Below are 27,237 nucleotides of genomic sequence, written 5' to 3' on the forward strand. Positions count from 1 at the left end.
GCAATATTGTTTCCAATATTTATTTATTGAATCTGTATCTTAGCAAAGATTGAATGCAATGCACCCCACAACGAGACTCAATTAAGGTTTCCAATTAAAACACAATTAAGACAACTTTGAAGCTGCTCCCAATAAAAAGCGCAAGTAAAAATAATTCCACATATTGAAATAATTAAAGAAAAAGCCATTTAAAATGTATGCACAAAAGGAAAAGAAAATACGGCAGCCCCTTGGTGAAAATTTCCTTCCTCAGCAACTAGTCTGCTGTGAAAAGCCTGCCTACAAGAAAGGGTATCTACCTGAAATGAGGGAGGGTAGCAATCTGGTCTCTCTTAATAGGGAGCGCTAGGGCCTGGGGTGCAGCCACTGAGAGAGCCTCTTTGTGGCTGATGGACCCAAGAGAAGGCCCACTCCTCCAGCTTTTCTACAGAGGCACAGTCCTATGCCAAGAATGCCACATCAGAGAAGGAACTGCCCTTGAAATCGCTCCAGTTTGTATTCAGATGTCAGGTTTATGTATTTGCATAGCCAACATCATGTCTTAGCAATGAATTCTAGGACACTGGCTCCCAGTTACTAACTCAATGGATCAAGCTGTCAGTGTCTACACAACAGTGCTGCCATGCCATTCCATGAAGATCAAAAATAACTTCAAAGACAGACTTAGGATTCATCTCGTGCTAATCCTGCTGCACACAGTAGTGTATATATCTTCTAGGATGGGCAATATAGTAAAATATGAAAGAGAAACACTAATATCAATTTTGGATAATGCATACAAATCAATCTTCCTATAGCAACCATACATTTAGAATGAATGTTTATCTTTGATTTATGGCCATGTTCCAGAAGCATCCTCTGAGGATGCCAGCAAAATATGTTGGCGAAACATCAGCATGCTTCTGGAACATGGCCATGCAGCCTGGAAAACTCACAGCAACTCTTTATAATTGTATTCTCAATTCGCTTCTGACACAATAAATAAGTAAATAAATTAGATTTATTTCACTTAAATCTCAAATGCCATTACTGAGATAAATACGCAACTCCAACAAATGGGTTTTAATCAAATCATGGTCTGTCAACATTTTAAAAACTCTGTTGATTATATTGTTGTTTGTTAACTATTTAAACAATTAAAAATAAGCATGTTTTGCAGTAAAGACAAAGAGCAGAGGAGTTACAAACTGAAAGTAATGCATAAATGCACCACAGATGTTTCTGATGGTTGCGTTCCATTATTACACCTTCTTTTTGATAAGCAGTGGCTAAACTCCAGCTGGGGTTACAGGTTAATATAGAAAGAGCCAATGTAGCTCTCTAGATGTTTTTAGACTACACGTCTTATAATGTCTCACATCTTGTAATGTCATGCTGACTAGAGCCTAGTAGAGTCAGAGGCCAAAAACATCCGGAGAGTCGCAGTTTTTCACTTTTGCTTTAAGGAATGAAGGAATACTTATTAATGACTAGAAAGCCATAAGGATAAGGAAGAAAAATGATATTGAATAGCTGGGTCCTCTGAGAATTTAGCATAAGGCATATTTTGTTGGGCCTCAGCAAATTTTGTAAGCAAGAAGCCAGTTTCCTCCAGACCTGCATCAAGTGTTTAAGGATCGTGCCCAAATGCATAGTTTCTAATGTTTGAAATTACAGTATAATCAACACCATCCAGGAAATTAAAAATGTACATCTAACAGTGGTTATGTAATTCACGCTACTGCACATATTGACAATGTAAGGTCATGAGTTTGAGGATGGCTTCTCCACCGAGATTTCCTGATTCATGTGGGCTGTTAAACAGAATGTGTTATTTTAAATCCTGCTAAGGGACAGAGATAAAGGCTGATGCTGACCTTTTAAAAAGCAGAGTGCCGCTGTTTGCTGAACAGATTATGAAAATAGGTTTTTAATCTTATCCAATGTCAAACAGTTGTGATTTCAAAATTTCAAATCTAAGCAGGTATAAAATATATTCCTTCTCTAAGCTACTACTTCTAAAATTCACTCTTAAACCAGCAGATTACACCTGGAGTTCCTTTCTGCATTCTTAACAAGAGAGGCAATGCCAGCAGGCCATAGATGGAAAAGTGGCCAATGGAAGGCATAAACAAATTTTAACCCGGCAAACATGAGCAGAAATGGCCATACTTTTCAGATCTTTATTTGAAGCCCCTTTCCAACTCCTATCTCTTTAGAGAGAAGTTATGCAAGCGATAAGAACTGCTCATTTTCTGTAGTGACACCCCATTTCTAAAAGTTCTTCCCCTAAATGACAATACTGTCTTCAATTTTGTGGAAAGAGTGAAACTGGAGCATTGGCTAGTAAAGTAGCTACTACCATTCTCATGGATCGGGATCTTTTGGTCATCGTCATGACTTGGCAACCTCAAAACTAGGTCACTGGTGGTCTATGTGGGGGCAAGGCTCAAAGAAGCACAAAATGCAGCACCTTGGCTTTCCTATTGTGGATGCAAAATCCCTCAGAAAGCTGTGGACTTCAACCAAGTCGACAGTGTGGTTCTTCATTTGTAAGGCCAACAAACATTCAGGACTTTTGTGTCCAATGGAAATGTGCTTGCTTGCATTTAGGGTATTCTCTGTTGTGCTCTGTGCTGCCTTTGTGGAATTACGGCCCAATTGAGTTCAAGCAGACTCCCAGTATAGGGGCTAGAGACTGACAATTGTTAGCCCAGAGATTTTACTGTTCCTAAACCACTGTAGTGTAGTGGTTTGAATGTTGCGCTATGTTGGATATGACTCTGGAGACCAGGGTTCAAATCTCTGCTCAACTATGGAAACCCATTAGGTGACCTTGGGCAAGTCGTCCTCTCTTAGTCTCAGGGGAAGGCAACCCTTTCTGAAAAATCTTTTCAAGAAAAACCTGTGATGACTTCAGGGTCATCGTACGTTAGAAAAGACTTGAAGGCATGCAACCAACCAAATCAGTCAGTGATTTAGTGAGATTAATTAAATATGTTATTTTATTATTGTTTTATTTTAACTGCATTTTTACAGCACTGTAATATTGAAAACAACTTTTTTTAAAAGATGAAAATGGTATAGAAATGTTTTAATAAGTAATTCAGTAATGTTGCCACAGTTCTAAGGACTTGAAATTTGAGCTTCTATTCATGGTAGTGCCCAGTTCCCATAGATTTTGTCTAAAATTTGCTTACGCTTCTCTAAGTGCTAAAAAGACATTGCGAGGACCACTACTTTCAGTCTTTTAGGAAAATAATCAGAATTCTTTTTGATACCAGGTAGAACAGGGTTATCAAAACATACATCATAATGATTTCCCCCACGGGTATTTGTACTTTTGTAACTATAGCCAGCTTTAGAGATACGACAGGGAAAATTACTAAGAAATCCTACCATTATGGGTTTCAGCCACACAATGTTCATTTCATATTTCTTTTTACTTGCATTAATATCAATTAAAACTATTCTTTTGGAAAGACTAACTTCACTGTTTTGATTTTCCATGCTTATGAAATAAAAGTAGAGCTTGAGAAGGTTACCTTTGAACTATAGATCCCAGAAACTCCCCAACAACATGGCTACTGGTTAGGGGATTCATGGCTACTGGTTGGGAGAATATAGTCTAAGTACAGTAGAATCTCACTTATCCAAGCTAAACGGGCCGGCAGAAGCTTGGATAAGCGAATATCTTGGATAATAAGGAGGGATTAAGGAAAAGCCTATTAAACATCAAATAAGGTTAGGATTTTACAAATTAAGCACCAAAACATCATGTTATACAACAAATTTGACAGAAAAAGTAGTTCAATACGCAGTAATGTTATGTTGTAATTATGTTTTGTTATGTTTTATGAATTTAGCACCAAAATATCATGATATATTGAAAACATTGACTACAAAAATGGCTTGGATAATCCAGAGGCTTGGATAAGCGAGGCTTGGATTAGTGAGACTCTACTGTAGATCATCTTGCCCCATTTTTTTCTCAAACCCTGAGCCAAACTACTTAGATATACAATTATTTAAGACCTAAACCCCAAACCTGCTCTGCCAGCAAAACATATTTAGTACAGGTTATGTGGCAGTTGCTGCCCCAGCACAGCGCCCCACTCTAATGCTGTTAAGCTGTTGGCACCGCAGTGAGGTACTAGTAGTGTAAATGTGTAAAACTGAGATATCAGCCCCACTGAGTTTATGGGGCCTAAATCAGCTTTAATCTGGCTACATCAGCACTGTGACCTCTGCGTGTCTGAATTCAAGCTGTTCAATAATTGCTTTGTTTTCTTTTCAGTGCTTAGGGGATCTGTAAATAAATTTGCTGATGTTTTTAAATCCTCGTTTGCTTACCTTTTTCTTTTAGGGAATATTTTCATCATCTTGGCACTTTCCTTCATTCACATATGTTCACCATGTGGAAGAAGACTAGCTAAAACCACCAAGTAACATAAAACAATTCCCCTTGCAGTGTTCTTAAATTATCATACTTAGTACAGTGTTGTCTTGTTTAAAATATTTTTATTCCAATTCTCCATAATTCTGTCTCCAAAGCAACTTTTTGCTTATGGACTTTTTAAATTGTTCTAGACAGCACAGCCTTACCATTTTAGGGAATTTTGAGACATATCGCCAAAGCTTTTGAATAAGAAATATAGTACTGTCCTCCTGGAGGTCTTTTTCGAAAATGAGAAATAAAACAATGGCCAGAATCCTGAATGTCCTTTCATGTAACATAAGTTCGTGTGTATTTTACAAAGTAGTAGAAGCTCTAAGAAACCCAATTATTGAATTAAAAAATGTGTAACCAATGCACACTGCAACCAACTTCTCGGTGTCCCACTACTTGCCTATTCCTTTGCCACAGCCCTCTATTAAATACGGATGTTGCACATCTTTAAATTTTTATCTGCTACACACATTAAGTTTACATATGAATTTGCAATAGCCACTAAGGATTCTGTACAACTATCTCAGATGTTACTGTCTCTCTTTCACATTAGGTTCCACATGTACAATTCTGAAACCCTCTCATGCTCTTATTTGGGTTTATGTGGGAATAAGGGGAGCTAATATATGGAAAGCTATACATTAATATATTTCAGGTAGTACAAGGATGGGTAAGTGGATTGATGTGTGTGTGTGTGTGTATGTTCATTCCATGCCAAGTGGTCTAAACCTTCCCACCATCATGTCTCCAATTTTGTTCAAAGTTTAGCTGTAACGCCAGTCAGGTGTTTCCCAAAAATTGAGGTCTCTAACTGCAATAGTTGCTGATCCAGACCCCTTTATCTCAAAGGTAGTCAGTCAGCATGCACATGACATTTAACAAATGCCATTTTTGGGGTCTAATAAAATTGAAATTAAATGTATAGGAATGGCTTGTAAATTGAAATCCTGTACAGTTTTTTTTCTGCTGATTCCGATGAAATAAATTTTAACATTATGGATGCAAAATCCAGTCAAACAAGTTGACTCAAAGTGTGCATCAAACTACACACACACAAATACAAACACACAGACAAACAATATAAGTATCTTATATGTCCCAACCTGCACTATTTGAATTGATAATGACCTGACTTGACTGACTTCAATGCAACTCTGCTGGCTATAACACAAGGATTTTTAACTTGTATTTTCCTGCTCAACAAGCTGGCTGTTGAGCAGGAAAAGGGCTACTCCCCTCCCCACATCAAGTCAAAGCTAGTCTCTGAAGAATGAGCTGTTACTGCAGTACTAATAATACTCTTGACTCCCACCGAGATTTTTCAGCGTTTTAATTAGCAGCACATTACTTGACAAATAATTCCATATGCATGTTCTGTAAACAGACCTCAGGCTTTCATACAGATTTGACCTGAAATACACCATACTGTACTGTGTCTTCACAAATAAGTCAGTCAAGTATAAAGAGGCACATTTATATGCGGCCCCTGAGACACTGAGGCCAAAGATTCTGTGCTCAGCATGTATGCCAAACGTATACTTCTTTGCTTCATCATAAGAATAGAGTACAGGCGCCTGCTTGCTTTTGCTATACAATTTAACAGCTTTTAAAGGATTTATTTCCTTGCACTATACAATTTAACAGCATTTAAAGAGATGCTTAACAGGAGACCATCCTCTTGAAACTAGTGGCTCCACAAAACAGAAGTTATAAAGAAAGTATAATCCCACTGAAGAACAAATAGGGAAGTATGTCAATATAAATAGTAATAATAATAATAATAATAATAATGCCTTTAAACTAGTGAACTTGAAAACATACATATGACTGACTTATGCAAATCAAATTGTCACATCTTTGAAAGATTGAACATATTATTGGTAGATTATATTTTGAAATATTACTCAGAAACAATGAATTATTTAGAACTACAATTTACAGGGATGCAATCACAACATATGCTGATGGGATTTTTATATATGATTGTTCATATTTTTGCAACCATGCTACATTCCTCTGGAATTCTAATCCATAAATTAAATTGATTTTCCTTACATTGATTTGCACTGACTCAGAAGGTCACACACATATGTATCCATCCATTCATCTTAGCACTGGACATTATTCATGGATTTTCCTTTCTGAAAAGGATTGCCTTAAACTATTAGATGATTCAAAATCAACTTGCAGCACTTTTGGCTAGAACCTCCAGCTTATAAACTGATCGGTTAGAATAATCTCTTATTCAGTCAATCCTCATAAAGTTTGCATATTTTCCTCTGAAAATTAAAGTAGAAAGGAACTGTTCACGTGGTACCTCTTCAAAGCAGGAGTATATGTGTATGAGTGCCTTCATGTTGCCTTATGACTTATGAATTTCATAGGGTTTTCTTAGGCAAGGAATACTTAGAGGTGACTCTGTCCATTCCTTCCTCTGAAAGACAGCCTACAGCACTTTGTATTCATTGGTAGTCACCATTCCAGTACTAACCAGGGCTGACCATGCTTAACTTCCAACATCAGATGGAATACGGTGCCTTTAACCTCTTCCCATATGGAAAATGCATGAAGACATCAGTGAGCACAGAAAGGCATTATGCCATTTCATTCCCCTCACTCAATGTAGAGAGAGACAGAGGATTTTTTTTTAGCAGCCAGCATCATTCCACATTTTAAGCCCTGTTCCCCTTCTTCAGCTTACATGAAGAAAGGAGAGGGGCTTGTTTGCATGGAAGTTCTCTGTGCAAGCAAAAACGTTGGAACATCTGGGCACAAACTTCAATAAGAAGCCTTCTATATAAACAAGATTTTTTTGGGTTGCTGTGAGTTTTCCGGGCCGTATGGCCATGTTCCAGAAGCATTCTCTCCCGATGTTTCGGCCACATCTATGGCAGGCATCCTCAGAGGTTGTGAGGTGCATGCAGCTCACAACCACTGAGGATGCCTGCAATAGATGTGGGCAAAATGTCAGGAGAGAATGCTTCTGGAACATGGCCATACAACCCGGAAAACTCACAACAACCCAGTGATTCTGGCCATGAAAGCCTTTGACAAGATATTTTCCAACGCGTTGTTATGTATTTCGAGGCGAAGGTTGGTCTCCCTTGCATCATGTTGAAGGAGGCCTAGTGAGTCATGACTGATCAGGGCTAAATAGCTCTGCCATTAATGTGCCAGTTAAGGGTAATGTGAGCAGTAGCTACGGTACTACATCTTGATACCAGTTTGCTTCAGTCAGGATTTGTAGATTTAGTTGCTGTATAAAACAGTATATTCTGTAATGTCAGGCTAATTACTTACATCATGAATGGAGTCCAGGAGCTTTGTCAGTTGGTAAAACCGCTGCCAACTTTGCCCAGAACTGTTTGGATGCTTTGTGACCATCTTCCTTAGTTCTTTAATATAATTTGCCCTCATTTCTTCAAATGCAGCTTGGCTCTTGAGGCCATCCTTAGGAACTGTTATAAAGAGATACAAAAATGTATGACTCACTGATGTATTTATAAGAAATTTGTTGTTACAAGGTCATTCACAAATGAATAGAAAGCATTTCTTTCAGATTTTGTAAATTTGGCAGCTGCTTAAAACCCTTTGAGTTTTAGCAAAAGCTTTCTAGAGGCAAATGTATGGACTAGTCAAAACACAACATGGTGGAAAGAAGGCTTAAATGTGTCCGATGTTTTGACATAAGATTATACATGCATGTACACAGTGTACACACATTTATATATACACACAAAAATATGGCATATTATATTGGAAAACAGGACAAAATATTCTGACACTCCAAGCCAATTCTAATGCTGCAAACTCTTACAAGTTGTGGGGCGGGATGTAAAATACTAATTGCATTCAAGATGAATTTGATATTCTGAGGGATGGAAAAACCATTACTTTTTTTTCTTTTATGTCTATAGTCAAATAATGCTTTTAAACCTGGAATGAATTTTTGAGCAGACATTACATCTGAAATAAAACCTGAGAATCATGCTATGCAGAATAAATGCATTTTGAAAGCTAATGTCTTCTCTTAAATGTTTTACCGGCACCTGCATTTTCCAGCCTTTCAATCCTATGATGAACCCAGATGTTTAAGTTGTTCTTGTGCTGCTTTAATTCCAAACCCAATGCATGTTTAGGCTAGCTATTTATTGTCAAGTGACACTGTCCAGCATCTTGATAGTAAGAATACAAATAAGTTGTTATTTCTAATATCAAGAATTCCTCACCATTATTGCTATCAATTATGAAGCAGTTGGAATCAATTTGCCTAACAGCCATAAAATACATGATGCAACTGCATCCTTTTATTCTTCATGGTTTCATCTATTTGAGCATTAGTCATAGTGTTGTCACAGGATTCATACATTTCAAGCACTGCTATGAGCACATGCAGAAATGTGAGCTTCTATGGTCTCAAATACTTGTTCCACATACATACTAGCCTCAATAGTTCTACAGATACTGATGTTTCAAATAAAGCAGGAATAAATGGAACAGAGAAGGTGCTTTAGAACAATGCTGGGGTCAATAATGGCATTCAGTGCTACTCATGCAAACAAAACATTCATCTAAAGCAGAATATTATGATAGCAGCACCGTTCAATAGTTTCCCCAGCTATTTGCTTATATAGAGCAAGAATTTTGAATTCTGAATCCAATGTTTCGGTTACAAACATGCAACAGGAAACATAACAAATGTTGTGTCTAGAAAACATCAGAAGTTTCTGAACTTTTTCATTTTTGAAAAAACAGACACTGAGTGGTTTTAATCTTGGGTTTTTTTTTAATGGAGGCAATACATTTTATGGACCTCCAAGAGACATCTGGTTGCCTGCTGGGGGAAAGGGTGGTGAATTAGATAAGCCCTTGGTCTGGGGGAGTCTTTATACAGTCTTATGTACAAAGGTCCCTTTAAATATTATAAAGCCAATATATAGCTGCCTCATATAATTTTAAAGTCTAATTTCATAGTCGGGGGGCCCTGGTGGCACAGTGTGTTAAAGCGCTGAGCTGCTGAACTTGCGGACCAAAAGGTCCCAGGTTCAAATCCTGGGAGCGGAATGAGCGCCCACTGTTAGCCCCAGCTCCTGCCAACCTAGCAGTTCGAAAAACATGCAAATGTGAGTAGATCAATAGGTACTGCACCGGCGGGAAGGTAACGGCGCTACATGCAGTCATGCCGGCCACATGACCTTGGAGGTGTCTATGGACAACGCTGGCTCTTCGGCTTAGAAATGGAGATGAGCACCAACCCCCAGAGTCAGTCACGACTGGACTTAACGTCAGGGGAAACCTTTACCTTTATCTAATTTCATAGTCACTAAGATAAATACTGAGATATACATGGATCTATAGTTAGGAATCAGAATCATAGCATTGGAAGAGATGTCGTGGTCCATCCAGTCCAAGCCCCTGCCAAGAAGCAGGAAAATTGCATTCAAAGTACTCCTGACAGATGGCCATCCAGTCTGTTTCAAAGCCTCCAAAGAAGGAGCCTCCACCACAGCCCAGGGGAGAGAGTTTCACTGCTGAACAGCTCTCACAGTTAGAAAGTTCTTGGTAAATTGGCTGGGATTTCTGGGAGTTGTAGACCAAAACACATGGGGACGAGAACCACTGCAGTATAGCCATGGTAGCCATATCATAAATATAGTATTCCTCCTTATTACTCGAGGTCGTTGAAAACAGTTTTGTTTTTATAAAAAGAGCCTTGAATACCTCAGAATCACTTTGGAGAATGTAGCTTCCAGCTCAATTCGGTGGTCAACTTCCACTGGAAGTTCTACTGGAAGTTGACGATAGGCTCATGCTTCCAAACAAGTCAGAATAACAATCAGGAATTGGCTCCTGAATGTCAGTGCACATAGTTTATAGCTATAGTTTACAACAGGCATAGGCGAACTAAGGCCTAGGGACTGGATGCGGCCCCCTGAATGCTTATCTCAGGCCCTCTTCATTTTCCCTGTCCACTTGGCAGAAGGACATGGCAGTGCGCCATGTCCTTAGAATCATAGAATCATAGAATAGTAGAGTTGGAAGAGACCTCATGGGCCATCCAGTCCAACCCCCCCTAAGAAGCAGGAAATCGCATTCAAAGCACCCCCGACAGATGGCCATCCAGCCTCTGCTTAAAAGCCTCCAAAGAAGGAGCCTCCACCACAGCCCGGGGGAGAGAGTTCCACTGTCAAACAGCTCTCACGGTGAGGAAGTTCTTCCTGATGTTCAGGTGGAATCTCCTTTCCTGTAGTTTAAAGCCATTGCTCCGTATCCTAGTCTGCAGGGCAGCAGAAAACAAGCTTGCTCCCTCCTCCCTATGACTTCCCTTCACATATTTATAGATGGCTATCATGTCTCCTCAGCCTTCTCTTCTGCAGGCTAAACATGCCCAGCTCTTTAAGTTGCCCTTTGTAGGGCTTATTCTCCAGACCCTAGATCATTTTAGTTGTCCTCCTCTGGACACATTCCAACCCATCAACATCTCCCTTAAAGTGTGATGCCCAGAATTGGACACAGTATTCCAGGTGTGATCTGACCACAGAATACAGAGGAACTTCAAAACTGTTTTCAGTTTCATTAATGTATGCTATCACAAAACTATACTTTATGTGTGGTTACTGATCTATCAAAACAAAACAAAACACGTTTCACAAATGTTGTCAACACTGAACCAAAGCTTTCTACTATGATGGTTGGTTACCCATTAGATAGCAGAATAATTTTCAAGTCTCCTTGTAAACCAAACATTATTCATAATTTTATGAATCACACTTTCTGCCATTATTATTCAGTTTATCATCCTGGATAGTTACAAAACCTAAATACATGATAAGGATAAATGTTAATAGAAATAAACTGCAATTTCATCATATTGACGATTCAGGTCATGATATGGCACATTTTAGAGGTTAGAAAATGACACAGAAAGGACCACATATTGCAAACCTTATGTGCTTGTATTTAAAGTTGACAATGGTGAACAACCAGGGGATGGTATGTGAAAAGCCACACCTCCTGCGACCCCACATTATGTAGCCAATGCATGGTTTCTAAAATAACTGCTGAAGCTACCCAGAATTATGAACAAAAAAAGAATATAAAAAAGCACAGCAGCTATTTCAACCCAGCTCTGGTTTATAGATGAGCACATTCATAATTTAGCAGCAGGAGACAAGCAAACTACAAACAAATAGCTGCTCTGGGAGCAGTTATTAGACAATCTTGGTCTTTGAAAAAAGCCTAATGGGTGGTGAACGGCATCTCATACATTTGGGCCAACATTTAGACAGGAGGAAGAAGGAGATGTAATAGACTGTCCGGGAATAGCAGTACTATGTTGCACTCTTACACACAAAGGGGCAGCAGTAAATTGGAGTGGCATTTTTGTTATGATCCTTATACAGTATACAAGAGTTGCCTCAAGGTGAGAATTCAACCCTCTCTCAAGTGGCTGATTTTATCCCTGGTTGAACCAACTAATTGAGATATGACTCTCTGTCCCATCCAATTTCCAGGACTTCTGATTTGTGATGTAACAATTACCTCCCCCCTTCTTTTGGTTTTGCCATTCCCGATTATTCTTTGTCTTCACTTATAGTACAATAGTAGTACAATTGTGTTGTCATTGTTCCAGGTGACAGGATAGAACACAATAAGCTTCCTTAGTCATTTCTAGCATGTATTTTCTGTGACTATATAGAACAGGGGTCCCCAAACTAAGGCCCGGGGGCCGGATGCGGCCCTCCGAGGTCATTTACCTGGCCCCCGCCCTCAGTTTTATAATATAATATATTGTATATACATATAATATTGATAATAATATTATAATGTAATACAATATAACACTAATAATAATACCACATAATAATATTAATTATATATTCTATATTACATATAATATTACTCATAATATTACAGTATAGTGGTATAGTTCAATAAAGTAATATATAATGCTAATATTGTGCTATGCTAATAATATAATATACTAGCTGTGCCCGGCCACGCGTTGCTGTGGCAAAGTGGTGGTGGTATTGGCTAAAAATTCTTGTGTAATTTTTATTTGACGTTATTTGTATTTTTTTAATTAATTTTATTGTAAGTTATCTTTTTATTTATTATATTTTATTTCCTTGTATTATTTTTAGTTATTTTCTGTTATTATAGTATTTTATTGTATTAATCTTTTAGTGTTTTTAATTATTTTTGTGTTTTTTATTATTTTTTATTGGGTTGCTAGGAGACCAAGTTGGAGGAGCTTAGCCTTCTAACTGGCAGCAATTGGATAAAAGCAATTAGGTCTTCATTTTTCTTTTCTTTTTGTTGTATCAACCTAGAGGCATGGATGATGGGTTGTGTTGTCAAATTTCGAGGTTGGGGGGCCTATAGTTTTGTTGTTTTGTCCGCTGCCCTGATGCCATCACTCTTTTATATATATAGATTGTATGTACATATAATTTGTAAGCCACTCTGAGTCCCCTTTGGGGTGAGAAGGGTGTGATACAAATGTAGTAAATAAATGCAGTAAATAAATAAATAATAAATAAATAAATTTTAGACTTAGGCTCACCCAAAGTCTGACATGACTTGAAGGCACACAAAAAACAACAACCCTAATTAACTTGACTATCTCATTGGCCAGAAGCAGGGCCACACTTCCCATTGAAATCCTGATAAATGTATGTTTGTTAAAATTGTTTTTATTTTTAAATATTGTATTGTTCTTTCATTGTTCTTGTTATTGTTGTTGTTTTTGCACTACAAATAAGACATGTGCAGTGTGCATCGGAATTTGTTTGTATTTTTTTTTTCAAATGATAATCCGGCCCCTCAACAGTCTGAAGGATTGTGGACCGGCCCTCGGTTTAAAAAGTTTGAGGACCCCTGATATAGAATAAGCATGTGAGAAAGGGGAGTACAATAGCCCTGGCCCAACCTCACCATTTTATTGCCCTCCACATGTGAAGGGCAACATTCTGAAGGAGTCTCCAGGATGCTCAACTGTGCTGAGCTTCCATAGATAAAATGATGTTCACCATGCAATGAGAATAATAAGGGAAGGCCAACAGAAAGTGGGAGGGGCATTCCCTGATGTGTATTTATTTAACCTACACTTCTAACGTATTGATAGGGCTTGTCCTGCAAGATCACAAGTGCATTGTCCTGGTTCCAAAACTAGAAAGGTAGTTATGACATCACATGTCAATAGCAGTGAGGACAAGGTCTAGTGTGTGGCTATCTGCCAGTTTCACCCAACACAAGACTTAGGATATTTCATCACTTCTTAGGACTTTGCCTACCTTTCGTGAGAGCCAGGTATTCTTGTTACATTATAACGCAATGAAAACTGCCAGATTTTTTTTACTGCCAAGCTATTGTATAAGAGTATAAGGTCCCCACCCTCAGTCAACAGAACTGCAGCAATAATCCGAATTGTAATCAGAGTACATAATTTATAAGCATTCTTCACAAACTTGTAGCCCATATCAACAATCCTTACAAATAAGTCTGTTCCTTATCTAAATTAAATGGATGGTTACATACACTCAAACATTATTATTATTATTATTATTATTATTATTATTATTATTATTATTATTATTGTGTCAGGAGCAACCTGAGTTGCTTCTGGAGTGAGAGAATTGGCCGTCTGCAAGGACGTTGCCCAGGGGACGCCCGGATGTTTTGATGTTTTACCATCCTTGTGGGAGGCTTCTCTCATGTCCCCGCATGGAGCTGGAGCTGATAGAGGGAACTCATCCACGCTCTCCCCGGGTGGGATTCGAACCTGGCAGCCTTTAGGTCAGCAACCCAAACTTCAAGTCACGAGGCTTTAATCCACTAGGCCACGGGGGCTCCTACTCAAACATTATATGCATGGTATATTAGCATTTACAAATCCATCCAATTAGCATGATGAAATCATATTTCTTGATTCCTGCCTACCCTTTGGATGTTTTAAATGACTCAGTTGGTGCACAGTTGCATGTATAAAAGACCCATGGGTTTTAGGCTTACCTTATCACATATAGATTGAATTACCATTTTTATAGGTATCGTTTCCATATTCTGTACAGAACTTAGAAGAATGCTTTTTACAGGCAAGTCTGAAAATTATTACACTAGCATCAGTCAGAATTAAATATATGAAACTGCAATAATGAGCTGCACAATTAAAACTCTGGATTTCTGGAAAGCTGCCCAGTTCTTTCCCATTATAATTATTAAATATGGCAAGGCAACTGGCAATCTTCTGCATTCTGTGGGCTTTGGACAAGCACGAAAACAATTGAGATGTAATGTGTGGGTTTTTTCCTATGTTAATTGAGATAAGCTTTTTTGATGTGGTTGTCATTCAAGTTCCTAAATGAATTCCAGCAGCTGATCATGTGACTGAACAATGAACTTGGAAATCTATAATGTAACACAGTATATGGGTGGCATTATGTGGAACTGTACCTCAGTTTGCAAAGAAGATGCTTGCTGTGGCATTTGAATAAACTTCACATGCCCAGGACAGTTGTGTAAATAGTTATTTGCAGTCTGTCAAAACTATATTATTCACTTCCTTGCCACTACCCTCTCCACCCAGTCTTTGTGGTAGTGTGCAGTTGCATTTTATTTGTGTTCACAAAGGGATATCTGGGATGGGAGAAGACTCTGAGCTCCGAGCAGATTTTTTCTCCAAAGTATTGGCTTCTTCTGAAGGCCTGGACAACTGCCTATGCCACTGGGCAACTGGGCAGACCACTCTTCTCAGAACAACTTGCCCTGAAGACAGGACACATGCTTTGAAGGAACAGGTTGCTTAAAGTAGGTAGCCTTCTCCTCTCACCCTAGCTGCCTCATCCTTTGTTAGTGTTGTCACCCTAACATAGCAAACCAAAAGAATATCAGCCAGAGTTATGCGTTTAGAAATGTAAACTGAATTGAATATCCTTGAATTTCTGATCTCTTTTGGATAATACACAAATTCTTTTGCCAGATCTGTAATGGACTGGATGCCAAACATTTATCTCTTTCGAAATAATAGATTGCTTTAAAGGCACTCTTTGAAAGTGCAAAATAGGGTGGCAGTTGTTTCTATAGTAATTGCTTACAGAGGAATTCTTCCTGTACTAATGGGAGGCTAGGCCTTTCTTACACCATGGACTTGCGCCACTGGAAACCTCCACCACAGCAACTGTACTGTCAATGGCAGGTCCCAAAACTATTCTAAAGGCAGGTGGTGATGGAGTGAAACATGAATCCAATAGCTCCGAGGCCAATTTGTTTAGCAGGATTCCCCCACATAGACACAAATATAAAAGTTAATGCAATGATTTCCTCTCCCTCAACTGGAATAATGGAAATATGAATTTTAAAGAAAGAAATAATGGCATGAGGGGAAAACAGGTAAGTTTATTTAACTTACCTTTGGCACAAAAATCTACATGCAAGATGCCATTATTCTGAAGGCCCTATCTCTCACTGCCATGAAAAATATATCATGAAGAGAAGGTCACCCGGATGACAATCTTGAAAATGGTTCAGAAGAACATAGATGTGCAAGGATTCTTTTTTTTCAGAGGCAATACCACAGAGGGTTTTAAAATGAAGCATAGATATTTGCATTTTGTTCAGGAAAGAATTGAGATCCAATATAATTGTACGATGCACCAGTTATCATCTGCCACCCTATAGATCTAAATGACCAATTACTTTTGCAGCTGTATTTTTCAATAGTTTTCATGTGTAAACTCATATTTGCTGTATTAGAGGATATTATTTAATACTGGAGTTATTTGATTGTCATTTTCCAAATGTGCAACAGGTTTCATTGCAAACTATTGGATTCAGGTGCCTCCTATTATCCACTTTTTAAAAAACTTACTATGATTCAATGCTTATAAATATGCAAATGTATGTATCACAATTAGAATTAATTGGCAAACCTACCTGTGCTTAACAGCAGCAAAACTTTCATTATGGTATATTCTTCAAAGCTAAGTTGCAAGCGAACAAATTGAAGGCTGATCTGGTGCATCCCCTGGCACAATTCAAACATCGCAGACTGGCGCATCCTTTCTCTGGAAAGGAAAAGGGCAAAACATTGATTAGAACAGAAATTCACTGCAACTTTTAAATGGTAGGTCATGTGTTAGAACAGTCTTTTCCCAAAGGACTACTCTTATATCATTAGCAGCTGTTTATGGACTACAATCAAGCATTGGGTAAACATGATAAAATCCTTAGATATATGATCTATCAAGGTTAAGTCCTTTGAAGTACCAATGAATTCAACACGAGATGAAGATGAGCAAACCTGTACAATCTCTCCGCATTAATACAGCAGAAATACATTTTTCGGGTCACATGAGTTTGACTTCTTCTCACTAGATCTTTTCCCATGCTATTTTTGGCCAACCTGCTCACCCTTGCTGAAATGAAAAGCTAATGGAGTATTAAACTTGTACGGTTTCTTTGGAGAAAAGGAACAGGCCAAAATGTAGGGAGAGATTAGATGAGCAAAATAGATTCATACATTGATAGGAAAACATGAGTATTCTGCACACAAAATTGCAACTGCTTAAACAGAGGGGGGGATGTCATTGCTAATCAAATAAAGTAGTGTATATACTCAAGTACAAGCTGATCTGAATATAAGCTGAGGCACCTAGTTTTGCCACAAAAAACTGGGAAAACTTATTGACTCAAGTATAAGACAAGGGTGGGAAATGCAGCAGCTAGTGGTAATAGATAACAATAAAATTACACTAATTGAAGCATCAGTAGGTTTAAATGTTTTTGAATATTTACATAAAACTGTAATTTAGGGTAATAATAAGACTTTAATAAGATAAGACTGTTCAACTCTGATTACCTAAATATTTGAATATAAGCCAGCCAGGACCTTCACTTGAGTATAAGCTGGGCCGGGGGGGGGGGGGGGGGGGGCGGGGGCGGTAACTTGGCTTATACTCAAGTATATACTGTAACTACAACTGACATAATTCAGGGGGCAAACATGCACATTTCCTCATGTTACAAGCACATGGATAGTTAATTATAAGAATGAATACAAACAATCAGAAAACTTCCATCTCAACCAATTAGGCGTGAATCTGTTCTTAAACAACTGGGTATATATATTAAAACACTGACACTACCAGCTCTTATACTGGTTCCAATGTAAAGAGTCTGAACTTCATTGAATGGTACATTTTGAAGATGACCTGCAATTCATTCAAATATTCAGTTCAAACATTGCTCTTAAAAGAGATACATGTGAATCACATCTCTGGAAGTCATCAAATTGGATGCCTTTTAGAGAATAAGCATACTGATAGACAGGGCCGTAGCCGGGGAGGGGGGGTTAAAAGTTCAACCTCCCCCCCAATGTGTCAAGTTAAAAAAAACCTGGTTTACTCATAAATTGGTTAAGCAGTTAAAATTCGTGAGTAAACCTGATTTCAACCCCCCCCCCCCCCACTACAGCCCTGCTTTTTTTTCGTGTCAGGAGCAACCTGAGTTGCTTCTGGTGTGAGAGAATTGGCCGTCTGCAAGGATGTTGCCCAGGGGACGCCCGGATGTTTTGATGTTTTTACCATCTTTGTGGGAGGCTTCTCTCATGTCCCCGCATGGAGCTGGAGCTGATAGAGGGAGCTCATCCGCGCTCTCCCCGGGTGGGATTCGAACCTGGCAGCCTTCAGGTCAGCAACCCAACCTTCAAGTCACGAGGCTTTAATCCACTAGGCCACGGGGGCTCCTTTACAGCCCTGCTAATGGATTATAAAGCAATTTCCCATGCTACTGCCAAAGGTTTGTTTCTAGCCTAGTCTTGGAAATGACTATTGACCTGAGGTCCTGCTTGTGAGCTCCCACAGTTATCTGATGATCCACCATTACAATTAGGATTTCGGTGTAAATGTACTGATCTGACAAAACCTTTCTTGTGTTTTTTTTAAGTACGAGGTAGTTGCCAAGGGTGCACAGAAGAATATAACAATTCCAGAATTGGTTGTGATCCTATGTTAGGAGATATAGCTATTTGCCATTCACAGAGAACTTCAGGGCTTCAACAGATGGTGTCATTGCTCTGCGTCTAGCAGTAGGAAAATAGCTGGGCACTTATCTGCCATTTCCTCTGCTGCTGACTGAAATGGCTGGGTTTGGGTGATTACAACTGAGAAAAGGAGAGTGTGGGAGAGGGGTGTGGGTTGTTGCATAGCCAGTCAAGCATTCTGGCCTTCACAATGACCAAAGAGTGAATTATGGTGGTATAAATCTGTCTTATACCCTCATAATTCACCAATGGAATGCCAACCACCATGTTTTCACACAGGATTGGGCAAAGGGTTGAAACTGGATACAGCTGTATACAATATACTTAGCATTCTTCTCTGCCTTCCCTCCTTAGCTCTCATTACTTAAATCTTTATTTATTTTTAAATTTTCTATCCTTCCACCCATAACACTCTGCCCCGTAAACAGTACTACAGTACAGATTAAAACCAAAATCTTAATTAAAGCAATACATAAAAGTAACCCAATTAAAAAAGATTTTTTAAAAAACACACACAACAGCTCTCAACCAAATATGACCCTTCTCAGCAATAAAATAAAGGCAGCAAATTAAATATAATGTCCCCCAGGACAAGGGCAACAGAAAGAGAAACAGTCTAGCTTAATTTAAAGGGAGATCCAAAAAGTCATCCAATAAGACCGGCTTTCACACACCTCCTAACCATACCTCCAATAGCAGTGGGGCAGAGAGAAGAGCTTTCCCCAGAAATGTTAAAGCTAAGTTTCATTGAGGAATGCAACCTTTCCAACAGGAAGACTCCATGTTGCATACGGCTTTTCTACATTGTAGAAAGAGATTTGTACTGTTGTAAAAAGAATGCCACATGATTTCTATAACCAATCTGGTCAACCATCTCCATATACTTTTCAAAGTGCCACATAGTGCCAAATAGAACACATTACAACAGTCAAAATAAAATGTAACTAACATGTGTTACCATGACCAGAAACAAAGGTGGCTAGCTTCAGCTATTAAAACACACTATTGCACACACTCAAAACCTGAGCATACATGTTCAAAGTTGAATCCACAAATCTTGACTGTGCACCCTAGTCTTCAAAATGTGTCTAATTCCACACAAAACCAAAATTTTCAAGGGCAATATTATCCCATCTGTTGAGCTGTCTTTTCAAGTAAGTAGATTGAGATTCAGGTTCTTTGGTCTCAACCAGTCCATTAACACAAAAATACATAAATTTTAAAATAAAATAATTCCTTAGATTTAGATGGAAAGGGAAAATATATTTTAATGACAAAATCAAAAACTGCTTTAAGTGAAACAAGGAAAATCAAAGTATACCCAGATAGCGAGAAAACTTTTTAAAAAATGATTACTTTAAAACCAAATTGGATGCAAGTTTTCCCTTCACTTTAACATTGAAAAAAATAGTGTGAGCGGCATCAACTGATATTTTAAATCCTGATACAGCTATGCATCAGCAGTAATAAACAGAAACCATACATTATAATTTCACATAAATCTAAGGGGCAACCTAAAAGGTAGACTTACATAACAAAAATATCTTTTGTTTCTACATCATCCTGTGCTAAAATAAAAGAAGAGAGAAACACTAAAGGAAAGCAGTGTATTGAAAGCAGTTCAGTGCACTACTGCATTATGTCTTTCAGATGTATGAAGGATGAACGATCAAAAAGTTAACAGCTTAATGTAAGAGGAATAAAATAATGATTGCTACTAGAAATAGATGACATGAATGGTAGCCAGTGCCACCTTCAATAACCTCCACTTTCTATGTAGTGAATTATGACTGTTTTTTCTGGAAATATAGCAGATCCGACTCTGTAATAAATCTGTGTTACAAATATATGAATTACAAGAATAATTTGTTTTTATAAAGATTTATGATATAATTTAGTTATCACTTTATGTTCAGCATAGCGAAAGCAAAATAAGAGGAAGTTTGAAAGGCAATTTTCACTTTTTCAGACTACTACTTCAATGTCTGAGGAGCAGGAATATATGGCAGAACCTGGAAAAATACAGCTTTGGGTCAAAATTCTCAGAATATTCTCAGAATACCCAAATAACATGAACAGTGGCCATAATGTTTGAGGGATTCTGGGAGCTGTAGTTCAAAAATAAACTTATCCAAATTCTGGTATATGACAACCACCTATTCAGTGATAAGCCATTTACTGTAATGAAAATCATGTGATTATCTTTTCTTTAAAAAGTAAGTTAACAATTCAGTTTAACTTTCATTTATCTATCTGTCACCAATCATAATTATCAGTACTTTAAAAAACCACTTCTCCACAGGGGGAAAAACTGTAGTAGTGTTACTTGTAACAAGGAGAAGGTCCCTAGTCATTTAGTCACATTATCTGTATTATTTAAGGCACATGCAGAGAAAGAGAGGGAGGGAGGGAGGAGGAGGAAGAGAGAGAAAATGTGCTCAGACATGAACAACTACATTATCCTTGAAGGAACCAGAGTGCTAGGGCCTCAATATTTGCCTGTAAGATTTCTCAATGATGCAAAGAAAAAAAAATTAAAGAACATTTTCCACCAGCCATAAATATATGATCGGAGCATGGATGCTTTCTGTATGACTCCTTCAGGAAGTACAGATGATAGCCAGTCTTTCACTGTGGACACCAGAAACCAGTACAGACTTTTACAGTACTGATGCAAGAGCTCCATCTAGGAACAAGCTACAGTAGAGTCTCACTTATCCAACACTCGCTTATCCAACGTTCTGGATTATCCAACGCATTTTTGTAGTCAATGTTTTCAATATATCATGATATTTTGGTGTGAAATTCGTAAATACAGTAATTACTACGTAGCATTACTGCGTATTGAACTACATTTTCTGCCAGATTTGTTGTATAACATAATGTTTTGGTGCTTAATTTGTAAAATCATAACCTAATTTGATGTTTAATAGGCTTGTCCTTAATCTCTCCTTATTATCCAACATATTTGCTTATCCAACGTTCTACCGGCCCATTTATATTGGATAAGTGAGACTCTACTGTATGTTGCACAGATTGCAAGATCTGAATACTCAAAAAAGTCTGCAAGGTGCAATCTTTAAGTTGTGAAGTCAGGTCTACAAGTAGTCAAAGCACATCATACAAGTTTGAACTGAAATCTTTCAATAAAGACACAACTGTTGTTCATGTTTCAGAGAGTACATGTGCTCTCTTCATATGTGCTATATCTATATGTATAAAAGGATAAAAAAATTCGGCCTAGGACAAAACAACAAAACTACACATCCCAGAAACACTAAACTTGGCAACACAACCCCTCATCCATGCCTCTACGTTCATACAACAAAAAGAAAAGAAAAATAACATCCTAATTAGAGGGAGAGGAATAATTGTTTTTTTATCCAATTGCTGCCAGTTAGAAGACTAAACTCTGCCCACTTGGTTTCCTAGCAACCCACTCAGCCCAGGGGACAGGCACAGTTAGGCCTCAGGCCTCTTCCACACTGCCTATAAGATACAGATTATCTGATTTTAACTGGATTATATGGCAGTGGAGACTCAAGGCCCTTCCACACAGCTATATTACCCATTTATAATCTTATATTACCTGCTTTGAACTGGATTATCTTGAGTCCCCACTGCCAGATAATTCACTTCAGTGTGCATTTTATACAGCTGTGTAGAAGGGGCCTCATATAATCCAGTTCTAAGCAGATAATATAACATTATAAATATACAGTAGAGTCTCCCTTATCCAACATAAACAGGCCGGCAGAACGTTGGATAAGTGAATATGTTGGATAATAAGAAGGGATTCAGGAAAAGCCGATTAAACATCAAATTAGGTAATGATTATACAAATTAAGCACCAAACATCATGTTATACAACAAATTTGACCAAAAAGGTAGTTCAATGCTCACTAATGCTATGTTGTAATTACTGTATTTACAAATTTAGCACCAAAATATCACAATGAATTTAAAACATTGACTACAAAAACATTGACTACTAAAAGGCAGACTGTGTTGGTTAATCCAGAACACTGGATAAGCGAATGTTGGATAAATGAGATTCTACAGTAATATGAAATAATTACTGTGGTAATCCAGTCCAACCCAATTCTGCCATGGAGGACACAATCCAAGCATGCCCAACAGATGGCCACCCAGCCTCTCAATAATAATAATAATAATAATAATAATAATAATAATAATAATAATAATAAGAAGAAGAAGAAGAAGAAGAAGAAGAATATCATACAATCATAAGGTTAGGAGACACCACTAAGGATCATCCAGTTCAACTTCCTTCTACCATGCAGGATGACACAAACCAAAGCACTTTCTTGTTATTTTTGCTAGGAGGAATAAAACACTTTTCCATTCACATTACATTAAGGGTTGCATTATGATTTCCATGAAAACTAAACAAGGGTAGGATATTATTTTCTTGAAGTGTCCTTGGGGAAGGGAAGAAATTTTGCTTTCTAAAAAGGAGGAGGAGGAGGAGGGAGGGGGGAAGAGGGAGAAGAGGAGGAAGAGAAGCACCTGTAGCCAATATGGCTGAATAAAGGAACAGATACAAAGATGAATCAATGGCCACCAAGTGTTATCATCTTGAATGACCAGAAGCAATTACAACCTTCCTGTTTACAGTTAACATTTTCTCTCTCTCCAAAACACACACATAAAGTATACACATCTATCTCTATATCACAAGGCCATCCTATCTAAGTGTATCTCTCTCTCCCACAGGAGGAGGGAGCAAGCTTATTTTCTGCTGCCCTGCAGACTAGGACACGGAACAATGGCTTCAAACTACAGGAAAGGAGATTCCACCTGAACATCAGGAAGAACTTCCTCACTGTGAGGGCTGTTCGGCAGTGGAACTCTCTCCCCCGGAATGTGGTGGAGGCTCCTTCTTTGGAAGCTTTTAAGCAGAGGCTGGATGGCCATCTGTCGGGGGTGCTTTGAATGCGATTTCCTGCTTCTTAGCGGGGGGTTGGACTAGATGGCCCTTGAGGTCTCTTCCAACTCTACTATTCTATGATTCTATGATTCTATCCAGTCCTAAACTGGAAAAGCATTAATTCAGAAAGGCTTTAAAGACAGAAACCCAAAATCTGGATAGCTAGTTACTGACCTGGAACCGTGTATCTAGGAAATGAATTTCCCAGTAAATAGCTAAGTTCACATCCCTTATTAAAATAGTATAGCATAATAAATCTGAATCCAGATTTTGTTTCCTGAAACCAGTTAACCATTTCAGGATCAATTTTCTGATTTTGTTTAATATCTGCAATGTTTCAGAAGTAAATTATTGAAAAAAAATGGCCCATATTCATTATGATGGTGGGTAGCCCTAATTTTTGTAAAGGATTAGGAAACTTTTTATTGCCCAAATACTCCTCAAGAGTAGCTCTAACACAGTGGATCAATATCTTGATCACATAATGAAAACATCTTTTATATTCCCCATAAACCTGAATCTTACACTACCAATTTATTCCATAAAGATGTTCCAGCAGCTTCGAAGACTCTCATGACCCTGATGTTTGATTACTATTATTTCCGCTGAGGAAGAAAAATCTCTCTCAGTAGCAGTTTGCTTAGAATTCAATGGCCCATGTGCTTGAAAGTTTGAGTTAGTGCTAATTATATATCATATCTCCCTCCACGAAACCAGAATACTAAGCGCCACACACAAGTTAGGGAAGCGCAGAGACAGACTAAGAGTGAAAAGACATTGCAGAAAGCATATGTCCTAAATATAGGTAAAGGTAAAGGTTTTCCCCTGACGTTAAGTCCAGTCATGTCTGACTCTAGGGGTTGGTGCTCATCTCCATTTCTAAGCCGAAGAGCCGGCATTGTCCGTAGACACCTCCAAGGTCATGTGGCCGGCATGACTGCATGTACCAACCCAGAAATACTGGAGCACATTACAGAAATATTGTGCTTGCTGATTTACTACGACATTAATTCACCCCTTCAAGAAACAGGTAAACAAGCACCGAGTCCTGCAGGAGGTGGCAAAGGGGATTATACCACTTAGAGCACCAAAGATGTACAGATAACAAAAACCTTGCGGCACTGAACATATTGCAAGCAATGGTCATCTGTTCGGGTGGTCAGGAAACGCCTCACCTGACTCCATGGTCTTTTTCCTTGTCATTCTGGCCCACCAGATAATCAATACTGTAAGCTGTAGAATTACATTTCCAGTGAAGCATTGGAAAGAAAAACAGTGTAGCTCTCTTCCAATCCAGTCTCTCATCTCCCTTTTTTATGTAACCTTTATTTTCCAATGAGAACAACTTCCAGTTATATTTGAATCACACTTCTCTGTCCTCGAGGAATTTTATTAAAATGGTATAAAACCTACACATTCTGCATTAGATACAATAATTCCCAAGCACCTCCCAATAAAATTTATGGAAAACTCACATCATGAAAAAGAGATCTGAATGTTACATCCAGACCCAACTATAATTTGTACACATGTGCACAGTAGGTTATGAAATGGATAAACTTTCTGTTCACAGATATATCTGTAATGTCACTTCCTTAGCTACATCAGCTGTAAAGGTACCACTGTGAATATGAAAAACTGTTGTTAGGTTTTATTATATCCTCAGCTGACATAATATATTACCACAGGATGCCCTTGTTGAAATGGTTAGGTCATTTTACACTAGGGCAATTTTTTTGGCAACTACTTTTGAATCACTATTTTTAAAAATGTGAAAAAAAATCTGTTCCTGGTTTGAAAGTGTTATTTCCTGTTTAATTGTGAGGTAGTTACTTTGAAAGTAGTTGTTATACTCCAGAAATTTTATTTTTGTGGCTGCCACAAACTATGAGACTCTAGGTATTCATTGAAAAGATATAGCAAAATGTGCTACAGGATGTGCCGCAAAACAAAGTTTTTGCTGTTTAATGAACCTTTTCCATGTTTTTATGATAGCACTAATTAGGAAATGACATTTATAATGCAGGAACAAAAATTGTGTTAGTGAATACTTTTTTTTGAAGACACACACACAAATGTACACATATGCGCACACATGCCCCCACCCCACTTTGCGGGGAAGCATGAAAAGTTAGTTTTTTCAATATTTCAGTGAGAGACTCTGATACTTAAAAAGTCTGCTAAAAATGCTTCCACCTGATTTGCTCTATGAGAGTCCTGGATTGAACTTTCCTGAATGTGTATAGTTGCATTTAATAGATAAAGCAATAATATTCATCCTGAATATTGGGGTGATTCAGCTTCATATTTGCACCTGAAGATGAATCTCCCCCCACCGCCACCCCAATTTTTCTATGATCTCTATGTCTTTGGAAAGGAAGTTCAGACAAGGAAATAAATGTATGGTAATATTATCAACAATACTAGAGACAAATTCTTTATAAAAATCGCAAACTGCATCTATTTTCCACACTATATAAAGTATTATTGGGTTAATTAGTTTAAAAACAGAGGTGGTAGTAATCTGTCAATATATATTTTTCAAAAAACTTCCTAAATTAGGCTCTATGGGATAAACAGACTGAAAACTAAACCACTGTCAGTACAAAAGATAATGTAACAAACGATCTATGAAAACAGTGGAACAGTAATCCATTAAATGCGATAATAATGACAGCAAATTATTTCCTCCTGTAAAATTGTACAATTAAAGTCAATCAGATATATTGGAAAATGAAGCTTTTTGTATTAGGTCCTCCCTAGCAGTTAACACAGAACCAGGATATCAGGCGGAATTACAAGCCAAAGGAGATAAAAGGTCACACAGAGGTAGCTGTAGCTTAAGAGGGTGTTATGCAATTATAAAACCATTGCTCTCAAGTTCAGCAAGGACTGCATGAGTGAATACACACAATACAATAAAAAACACCCATGACCATGATATTTAACTAGAAAACATATGAAATTAATTGGAAAAAGACATTTTAAAATCCCAGCTATAACTAGGACCAAATGTGCTTGCTGTACATTAATTAAAAATACGTCTGGTTCTCAGCATTGCCAAATATCTGCCCATTTTAATTTATGTGATCAGACGGAGCTGAATCCAGCAATCCAAAACATTTATTCCTGAAACTAGCAACCCAGCCTGCTTTCCAATTTTGTTTCTAAATCCAGTAAAGAGAGAACATAGACATTCTCAAGCTTTTTAGCCTGCAGGAGAGGAACCCTTGAAATAATCTGCAAGTCTCAAGTAACCCCTATGTAAAAATAATTATTCTTACAGCTCAAACCTCCCCCCCCCCCCCGCCTATCTTTCCATTCACAATCCCTCACAAAATCCCTAGCAATCTCTTTAGGAACACTATAGTTCCAGTGACCTCCTTTTAAGAAATCCTTAGTATAATATATTTAAATGGAAAAAATGTCTCCCACAATTAATCTATTTTGGAATTTTCTATGTTGGGGCAGATTGTTTCAATTTGAAATTGAAAAACACACACTACCAGTTAGCTATGTTCTGTATTAATCTGAACCATTCTTCACCTTCATTGAACTTCATTTTTTAAACATCATTATAACGATTACTACTTTGAATATTTGATTCATACTGAAATATTGATCACTGAAAAATTACTTATTCTTTTAGTTATTTGCTATGTTTATATCTTGGAGACCCCCATGGTGCAGTGGGTTAAACGTCTGAGCTGCTGAACTTGCTGACCGGAAAGTCAGCGGTTCGAATCCGGGGAGCGGAGTGAGCTCCCACTGTTAGCCTCAGCTTCTGCCAATCTAGCAGTTCGAAAACATGCAAAT

General features: G+C 38.0%; 1 protein-coding gene across 6 annotated transcripts in view; it reads right to left on the minus strand.

Annotated features, from left to right (window-relative positions):
* Positions 1 to 27,237, minus strand: part of nr3c2 (nuclear receptor subfamily 3 group C member 2) — a 180,603-nt gene that overhangs the window by 7,769 nt on the left and 145,597 nt on the right. For all 6 annotated transcript variants that reach the window (XM_008111996.3, XM_008111994.3, XM_062980956.1 and 3 more), the window contains 2 exons: positions 16,364 to 16,494; positions 7,730 to 7,887 (listed from right to left, as the gene is read on the minus strand). In XM_008111996.3, the coding sequence (XP_008110203.1) occupies positions 7,730 to 7,887; positions 16,364 to 16,494 (289 nt within the window). The remainder of the gene's footprint in view (positions 1 to 7,729; positions 7,888 to 16,363; positions 16,495 to 27,237) is intronic.

This window comes from Anolis carolinensis, chromosome 5 (genome assembly GCF_035594765.1).
Source record: "Anolis carolinensis isolate JA03-04 chromosome 5, rAnoCar3.1.pri, whole genome shotgun sequence".
NCBI classification, from domain to species: Eukaryota; Metazoa; Chordata; class Lepidosauria; order Squamata; family Dactyloidae; genus Anolis; species Anolis carolinensis.